Below are 8,504 nucleotides of genomic sequence, written 5' to 3'. Positions count from 1 at the left end.
CTCTAGAGGATCCCCCGCAATTTAGCAAAAATCGTCTGATCAAAAGCTTGTTCCCTGACGGCTCAAAATCCATGGCCGAGGTTAACCGTCGTCCTCCAACGGCTGGATTCCTGTTTAAGAATTCTATGAGTGATCTTGTAAAACAATTAGCCCAGAAGGAGCCACACTACATCAGATGTATCAAACCAAACGAGGAGAAGAGCTCGAATATTTTCGATTTGGAAAGAGTGGAGCATCAGGTCCGCTACCTGGGTCTCCTGGAAAACGTGAGGGTTCGACGTGCCGGATTTGCCCATCGCATGCCCTATGATCGATTTGTCAATCGGTACAAGCTAATCTGCCCTCAGACTTGGCCAAATCCACGACGCGGACAACGGCTTCCAGATTCTTGTATGCAGATTTTGGAGTCTGCCGGGTTGGCACAAGATTGTGTGCAAGGAAGAACCAAGATCTTCATAAGAAGCCCACAGACAGTATTCCAACTGGAAGAGCTGAGAACTGAGCATCTGCCAAATGTGGTCACTTTCTTGCAAAAGGTACTTGCTAATTTCAGAAGGATGAGTTTTAATGGAAAATATCATTTCAAGATGATCAGAGGGCTTAGGGAGTCCATACTTGCTCGTGGTACCCTAAATGCTCTGGAAGAAGCCCACACTATACGTGACATTTGAGCTCAATCATCTTCGTTCTTTTTGAAGATACCAAAAATTGGTCAATTGATAAAATTTTTAACGTAATGTCACCAACATTTTAACAGTTGACAGATTTTTGATATCTTTTATGGCAACCGAGATAATCAAACTCAAAGTACACGTATATGGTGCATCCTATAGACTTCCTGATAGTGAGCCCTCTGATCCTCTGGAAGTGACACCGCTTTTTTTTCTAAAAATATATTTCAGTTATTCTGCAAAATGTAATGCATTACCAAGAATTCTAATTCTGTTAATTGCATTTTTAGTTTTCCTCCAATCCCCTCAAGTAGTTTTCAAGTACCCCTGTCATTTTCAGATGGTCCGTGGAGTTCAAGCACGTGAGCGGTATCGACGAATGGTGGCTGTTAGAAAGATCATTGGAGCATACAGACGATACAAGCTGAAATCGTACATATGGCAGTTGATCAATGCGTTCAGGTACTGAGTTTGGGATGAGAGCAAGGCCGCGACCCTCTTTCCGACAGCCTTTGATGGGGGGGGGGGGGGGGCGCAAAAGGGACCTTGGAGATTTTGACCACCTACAAGAGGACTTAAAATTTGTCAAAGCGTTTTATTAACTTCAAAGTATCCTAAACAAAACTAAACCTACTTTTTTGAAGTGGACAACTTTTTTTTTTGTAAAAAGCTTAGGACCCAGGACCAGAAAGGACGTTTCCCACTAAAAAATAGCTTTTTTCCAAAAACGTGCGTCAAATGAAAAATCTCGGAAAGTCTGTCCGATGGCCAGCTCCCCCGCTCGTCCTTGCTCAATTTGTGTCCCGTCTCCGAGTAATGCACCAACGCTGGCAAGCCGCCACGATTCTCTCCAAAATCCCTCCACACCTTCGAGCCAGTCTCCCACAGAAAATCGCCGCTTTCGAAGTCTTCCATAACAAAAAAGACAATTGGGGGTATCCGAGAATGTGGCGAGGAGACTATCTATCCCAACAGGAGGAGCTGGACCTTCCCACTTCGGTATCCACGTATCAGGATGGAATTCAGACGCTGAGACAGAGCCATCCATTTGGAAAAGTGCTATTTTCCACGTATATTCAGAAGTTCAACAAATTCAACAAAAGCTCGTTGAGAGTGCTCGTGGTGACGGATCGGTTTGTGGCAAAATTGGAAACGAAGAAATTCAAATTGTTGAAAGAACCGATTCCGTTGCAAGCGGTAAGTTAAAAACTTGAGAAAGATTTTAAAAGTGGAATTCAGGGACCTAAAAAAGTGGGCCAGAATCTTGCGTTTTTTTCTGAAAATTTCAGAGTATACCAAACAAAATTAGAGCTTCATTTTTGTAATTGACAACTTTTTTGTAAAAATGCATTCTGATAAGATATGCAGTTTGGAATCAAGGAGATGCCAAAAGTCCCGTTGTACCCCTTGAAACCCATTTTTCTCGCTTAGGATTTTCACAAAAAAGTTTTCAACTATAAAAATGAAGTACTTCTTTTCTTTAGTAGACTCTAAAATTTTCAGGCGAATAGAAAAATTCTGATCTACTTTTTAAGGACTTCAAAGTTGACTATTTCCTATTTTAAACGTCAAATTTTGATTCATTTTTGGGAAATTTTCATTTTATTAAATTGAAATTTTAAAAGCAGTTTGGGTCAAGTTTGGATTTCTAGGTCATGACTTAACTTTTTGATTTTTCTAGGTCGTGACCTAATTTTTTGGGTTTCTAGGTCACGACCTGATCTTTTGTAGGTCATGACCTAATTTTTCNCAGGTCATACCCTAATTTTTCCCAGGTCATGACCTAATTTTTCCCAGATCATGACCTAATTTTTTCCAGGTCATGACCTAAATTTTCGGTTTTCTTAGTTACGCCAAAAATCGAAAAAAAAATCAAAGATAGAAAATGACTATCTTCCACTGAAAACGTCAAAAATCTCTGACTTTAGTTTGAGCTCATATATCTCGCTTCCTGTGAAAGATATCAAAAAACGGTAACTAATAAAATACTTATCATAATATTAGTAACATTTCATCAGTTAACCACTTTTTGATATCTTTTACAAGAAGCGAGATATATGGGCTCAAAGTTAGGTCTCTGTGACTATTTTTCATTAATTTTTCGAATCCCTTTATCAAAACTCAAAACATTTTTCTTCAAAAAGTGTGTCTACGGTATTTTCTTCTTGTACTTTTAAAGTCCAAAACTCATAAAACTTTCTATGAATCCCTTTTAGTTCCTAGAACAAAAAATTAAAGGGTCTAGCCATTTTTTATTCCAAGAAAACCTTCCAGCACCAAAACAATAATTGGAATTTTTAATCAGAAAAAATAGGGTTCCCATAGAGATTTGAATATTAACTTTTTATTCATCGCCCACACACAGATTTCGAAGAAAATTGACTAGACACCTTCAATTTTTTATTCTGTTTTGTCTATTGGGATTTTTTTTGAAATCAGAAAACTAGGAAACAACCTTTGACTTTGAGAAATTTATCTGAAAATCTGATCTTTTAATGACCTAGAAATAAGAGAATATCTAGGTCAAAGGTTGGATTTTGATCCTAGAATGTTCAGGAAAATACAAAAAAACTGAATTTAGGTGGAAAGCTAAAAATCGTTGTCAAAATTTCAAAATTCCCTCCATTTCATATTTTCAGATTTCACGTATCTCGGTAAGCGCCGAATCGAATGGCCTCTTTGTGATTCATGTTGGCGATAACGACATCGTCGGATGTGCCAAGAATACAAAGAATGAGGAGAGAGTGGGAGAAATGATTGGCACGCTGTTGGCTCATTATGACAAGTGAGCATACACATTTATTGCTTGGTTTTATTAGAAAAAAGAATTCGAATGTGAGAAGAATGAAAAAAACCAATTTAAAACGATTTGGGAAAGAGTTCGGGGAATTGAGAGGCAGAGCTACAAACGAGCTCCGTTGCTAAAATATTTTGTTTAGATGCTGTAAAAGCAAAAAATTGAAAACTCGAAACCTCAATATAATTTGAAGAAAGTAATACTTTTTTTTGAGTTTTTTTTAACTTGAAAATTGTAAAATTCTGAAAAACTTCCAAGAATTGGAGAACCAAAAAATTGAGTCCCTTATTCACAAAACACAAAAAAAATTAGTAATTCAAATCGCCGAAAATCCAACAAAACACTTGAGAAGATCTAATGAAAATTAGGGTTCTCAAATTTCGAGATTCGCAAAAACAGGAATTTGAAATTCTGAGATTACAAGAAATTCTGAAATTCGGGAAATTCGGGAAATCGCATAATTTAAGAAAGCGAGATTTTTCAAAAAATCGCTAAAATTTCAATTTCAATGAAAAAAATGTTGTTTTGAATTTTACAAAACTTGAATGTTTTCAAAATTTAGATGCTCACCGTTAACTTTGAGTCAATTAAACTCAGTTATCGTGAGGGCTATAAAAAAGATTAACTGATAAAATGTTTGTAATATTATGGTAAACATTTTGTCAGTTGATCACTTCTTGATATCTCTAACAGGAACAGAGATGATTAGGCTCAAAGTGAAGGCGCCGCCATCTGCCCGCCAATAACCTTTCACCCTTTTTTGGGTATTACTCGGTTCAAACTCGAAATTTTGATTTGAACTAAAATGAAAAATGCGGCGCTGACTGAGATCTACAAAACGATGTCTAATTCGACTATATTCTAAAACCCAATATTTTCAGAATCACCATGCGCCGCCCACCAATCATCATCCAATCAGCCGTCACATGTACTCTAGGTGGAAAACAACGAACGATTCGAGTTTTCGACGCAGAAAACAACAACGTACCGCCGGTTTTCAAGAAAAACGGAAACGACGTGGACCTTATCTGCCACCAACTGACCGCTCAGGCCGTGGCCTAACTTTTTTGATAAATTAAAACATTTTCTTTTTTTATTATTCCTCTTCTGCCAGTTTTCATTAAATTATGACGGTTAGTACACACTCACACCAAAATCCCACCTCTTCTTTTATTTGTTTTTTTTTTTACGATTTTCTAGTCCTCTGTTCCTTTAAACGAATAAACTTTATACAACTCTAAATTGTTTTACAATTGCAGAAGCTTCTAGATGACGTCAGAATTCAAAAAAACGGAATAAAAATTTAATAAAATTTTAAGCAGATATATGTCATACAAGGTCATGCAATTTCCGGAGTCCTAATTAGTGCTCCTTCTTTTTTCTTTTTTTTCAATCCATCATGCGCCTTTAAGCTTCCTCCCCCACCACCTCTTCTGCTTCCCTAACAATTCAATTATTGCGCCGCCCCCTTTTCCTTCTCTTGAAGACAGACTCCGCCCAATTTTGGCCTAGTTCCTGACCTAGTTTATCATACTACTTCGTTTTGGTGTTGTCGTCTGGAGAGAATGCCTTCTGGAAAATTATTCCTTTTGATGGTATTAATGGTTGGAATCGTTGCAGCTCGATCCACGTGGCGAAGTGAAGAAGGTAAGGGAGTGTGGATACTGTAGTTGTCCCTTTGAAGTCAAAAAAGTTAGGCTAATTCGTGCGGAATAAATTTGGCAACATTTTTTTTCAGGTTAGCCTAGCAGGTGCAATTTTTAATTAAATTGTTATAAGAAGTTGTATTGGTGTTTAATTTTTGAGATTAATGAGATTTAATCTTCAGAAAGAGCATAACTCGGCTGAAAAGTGGAATTTTCGAACGAGCTAAAAAGCAAAATGTAGAACTCAACTAGATCTATAAAATAATACATAATTCAATATTGCTGAAATAGGGAGTTTCTGAACAGAAGCTCTAAAATTGCCCGGATATGCTCAGAGCATCCACGCGGCATACTCGTCAATCGCGCCGACCCATAACTTAGCTCAACTTTGGATGTTCGGTCTGAATCAGAAAATGTAGAACTCAATGATATCTACAAAATGGTGTTAAATTCAAACTTATTTCAACAGCGAACTTTTAACCAGGAGGAGCAAAGGAGGGCAGAGCTACCCGGACTGATTTTGACGCTCTCTTTGTTTTACGGCCCCTGGTCAAAAACTCAACACTCGAATATAGTCGAATTAGGTATCATCTTGCAGATCTTGTTGAGTTCTACATTTTACATTTTTGTCCAATCAAAAATCTTTAGTTTGAATTGAGTTATGCGCCGGCGCGATCGACAAGTATTCCGAGTGGATGCGCTGACCTACTCGAGCAAATTTAAGGATTCTGGTCAGAAACTCGCTGGTCAACCATAGTCGAATTAAATATGGTTTGGTAGATCTGATCAAGTTCTACATTTTACTTTTTGATCCAATTCGAAATTCTAAGTTTGAACCGAGTTATGCCCAAAAATAAGGTGAAAAGGTGGTTGGCGGGCTGATGGCGGCTCATGGGCGCCTTTCCTTTGAACTTAATTATCTGGGTTCCTAATAAAGATATCAATAAGTTGTCAACTGAAAAAAGGTTAATTATAATATCAGTAACATTTTGTTACTTGGCTATTTTTTGATGTTTCTACTAGGAACCCACTTAATCAGGGTCAAAGTTCAAGAAGGGATCGAGATATATTAGACCCCTAAAGATTGTCATTTTCAATAAGAAAATTAGGCGGACCATTCTTAATCCGAAAAATCAACTTAGAAAATTTCCGAATATTTGCACTTTGAAATTCGCTTGTTTACATACAAGACCATATGATATATTTCGAGTGGGAGTGTTGGATATAAATGGCTCACGACACTTTTAGAAGGAGGCAATCAATCAACGTGTGTGTTCTCTAGGGGACTTCTGGGACCATGGACCGGACCATAAGAGTGCGTGGTCAAAGAATAGGAATTGAGGGTGGAGGAATGTTTTAACTTTGAACTTTCTTTATTGTGACCTAGATTCCCAGATACTGTAAACACTCCAATAATCATGTCGCTTCAACTGATAAAATGTTCATCATTAAATAAAAATATTTTGGCAGATGATAGATTTTTGATATCTTTCATAGGAAGCGAGATATGGGCTCAAAGTTAACTGTCAAGAAGACGTTTCATTATGGCACTCATCAATTTTGAACCAATTTATCCCGTTACCTATAAAAGATATCAAGACTTTGCCAACTGATAAAATATTTATCATAATATCAGAAACATTTTATCAGTTGACAGATTCTTGATATCTTTAACAGGAACCGAGATAATTGAGTTCAAATAAGGTAGGCTTCTATTAGAGCGCTTACGGTAGATTTGTGACCTGGATTTCCATCTTAACACTATTACGTAAGCTCTTTATTGTCACAGGTTAGGTCCTCTTTTTCTATAGAATCTATTTTCATATCCAGCTTGTTTTTCGTCGAAAAGCTCATGAACTTATTATTTTTTTGACAATTAATGAGCTGTCATTTGATATAACATCCCTAATCCCTTTTTTCTTCCTGACACAAATCTTCTTTGACATTCTTTGACGAGCTTTTTCAAATGATCATCAAGGTGATAAGGTCGCCACCCTCACATAATCTCCCATGAGCTATAGCCACCCACAACTAACTCAACGGAATTCTAATCCCTTTAGAATTCCCACGAGTTGTACACCTTTAGAAAAAACAATTGAGAATTTTTTCAGCAGCAGACACCGAGGATGGTGGTCAAGGAGAGGAGGAGCTGGAGACAAACAACAAGTTCGCGCATCTATTCCGTCAAATGTTAGCCAAGCAGAGAGGTAATGACTTTAATTTGGCTGAAAGGGATTGAAGGGTTGAGATGACGTGGCAGAAGGTGTTTGGGGCGCAGGGGGTTTTTGTTCGGAATGCAAATGCGCTCAAATGCGAATAACCGTAATGCAGTATAGCTCTAAGCTATAAGCTCGTTGGGGTCGAAAATCGGGGTGTAAATCGAACGTTAACTATTTATGAAAATGCATGCGCCTTTGATTACAGTAGCCCCCCGAACTTTGTAAATAAAGTCCAACCTATTTTCCGACGATTTTCATGGTTTTTTTCTATAAAAAATCTATGAAAAATTGAAATAAATCGCTGAAAAAATGCCAAAATACCGTCTGAAGGCCACCCGAACCGCCAAATTAGAGCCTGTATATCTCGCTTTCTGTAAGAGCTATCGAAAAGTGGTCAACTGAAAAAATATTTGTGATATTATGATGAACATTTTATCAGTCGACTTTCTTTTGATATCTCTCATAGGAGCAGAGATATATGGGCTCAAAGTTGGCGGATCGGATGGCCTTCTAATAGGGTGGTTACGGTATTTACGAAACTTCATCTACTGTAATCAAAATCCTATGATTACAGTATGCCGAATTTTGGCTAGTCTTAGCCTATTTTTGTCTATTTTTTCGACGATTTTCTCGATTTTTTTTCCGATAAAAAATGCAGAAAATCGAGTAAAATCTTTGAAAATCGACACAACTCTGTGCAAAAAATGCTGAAATAACTACGAAAATTCGGGTTACGGTATTAAAGGCACATAACCAACATTTACAGTAGCCGGAATTTTCGTGAAATCAACTTTAGCTTCTTTTTCTCTATTTTTCGACGATTTTCATGATTTTTAAGATAAAAATCGCTGAAAATAGGTCAAAAAATTACGAAATTTTTGGGTCAAAGCCACGCACCTTCAATTACAGTAGCCCTATCGAAGAATGTTCCTTTAAAATTATGGTAGATTTTCTGGGTGAAAATGGGGGTACGACGAATTCGAACGTTTTCAAAATCGAACAGACCTAAAATCGAACAGATTCAAGTCAGAACAGTCCTTTTTTCGCACACGTACCAGAACAGAACGCGGACAGAATCGAACTGTTACAAGTTCGAACTGGTAAGGAGTCGAACTGTCCCAAATTGGAACGCTGTTTTGTGTGTGCTTTCATGCGCGCTCTGTTGCAGGGG

General features: G+C 37.5%; 1 protein-coding gene across 1 annotated transcript in view; it reads left to right on the top strand.

Moving 5' to 3' along the window:
- Positions 1-5,060: 5,060 nt before the first annotated feature.
- Positions 5,061-8,504, top strand: part of CBG26023 — a gene marked incomplete at both ends in the record, with an annotated part of 4,133 nt that continues 689 nt past the window's right edge. Inside the window, 2 exons of the mRNA XM_045244445.1 lie at positions 5,061-5,115; positions 7,226-7,321. Coding sequence (XP_045100305.1) covers positions 5,061-5,115; positions 7,226-7,321 — 151 coding nt within the window. The remainder of the gene's footprint in view (positions 5,116-7,225; positions 7,322-8,504) is intronic.

The sequence above is a fragment of the Caenorhabditis briggsae genome (genome assembly GCF_000004555.2).
Source record: "Caenorhabditis briggsae complete genome, chrIII, whole genome shotgun sequence".
Taxonomy (NCBI): Eukaryota; Metazoa; Nematoda; class Chromadorea; order Rhabditida; family Rhabditidae; genus Caenorhabditis; species Caenorhabditis briggsae.
The sequence above is the reverse complement of the archived record's forward strand: the minus strand, read 5'-3'. Positions and strand labels throughout refer to the sequence as shown.